This window comes from Opisthorchis viverrini (genome assembly GCF_000715545.1).
Source record: "Opisthorchis viverrini unplaced genomic scaffold opera_v5_1, whole genome shotgun sequence".
Classification (NCBI taxonomy): domain Eukaryota; kingdom Metazoa; phylum Platyhelminthes; class Trematoda; order Opisthorchiida; family Opisthorchiidae; genus Opisthorchis; species Opisthorchis viverrini.
The window spans coordinates 1,356,693-1,357,382 of record NW_008751657.1 but is presented as its reverse complement, the minus strand read 5'-3'; the positions used below and the strand labels follow the sequence as shown (position 1 = coordinate 1,357,382).

General features: G+C 45.5%; 1 protein-coding gene across 1 annotated transcript in view; it reads right to left on the bottom strand.

The window, feature by feature from the left end:
* Nucleotides 1–548: 548 nt before the first annotated feature.
* The window catches only part of T265_00016 (hypothetical protein), a gene marked incomplete at both ends in the record, with an annotated part of 6,302 nt that continues 6,160 nt past the window's right edge, over nucleotides 549–690 (bottom strand). The window contains one exon of the mRNA XM_009163673.1: nucleotides 549–655. Coding sequence (XP_009161937.1) covers nucleotides 549–655 — 107 coding nt within the window. The remainder of the gene's footprint in view (nucleotides 656–690) is intronic.

Below are 690 nucleotides of genomic sequence, written 5' to 3'. Positions count from 1 at the left end.
CTAGAGAATGGTGTTCACTGTTATTGGCTTTTATACTGTAGACTATAGGGCAAACGCTTAATATGCTGAATGCAAGATCTTCAAGACTTGGGTTTTTGACACGTTGTAGAATAACCGTCTGGTATAGATGAAAAACAAAATCCTGTCGGTTGATATCCGAACGCTGTGGAAATACAATGTGATAACAGACTCATTTGATGAGAACGTTTGACGCCGTCGTCAGCTACGAAACGGCTTATTCCATGAGAATCTAGCAGCTGGAATCGCGAGGAAAAGGGCTATTAGCTATGCTGGTTTGGTTCACGGATTCACGGATTGATACACAGGATCGAGGCTATTGCTCAAGTTTCCCGGGTTCTTGTCGGTCAGTAGCTGTCCTTCACCGGAGAGGCACAAGTGAAAAAAGGGTGTAGCACTGCTCTTAATGTTCTCAGCGCGGAACATTATGCTTGCCAGCGCGAGGAGACGCATAAATAAGTGTTTGATAATGCTTTAAACCGGGTACTAGAGGAAGAAAAAAATCGTTTAATGAATGTGTGTGCTCCGAGCTAGAAAACTTTCTTACTACGTCCCCGCCGGGTGTTTTCTGGGTCAACGGGAAAACGCCTGTTCGCCAAGCTTTGTTCAAACAGGGCGTAGGTAAGAATTAAGTACCCTGGGAGGCGACGGTACCCCAGGGGAAAGAGATCA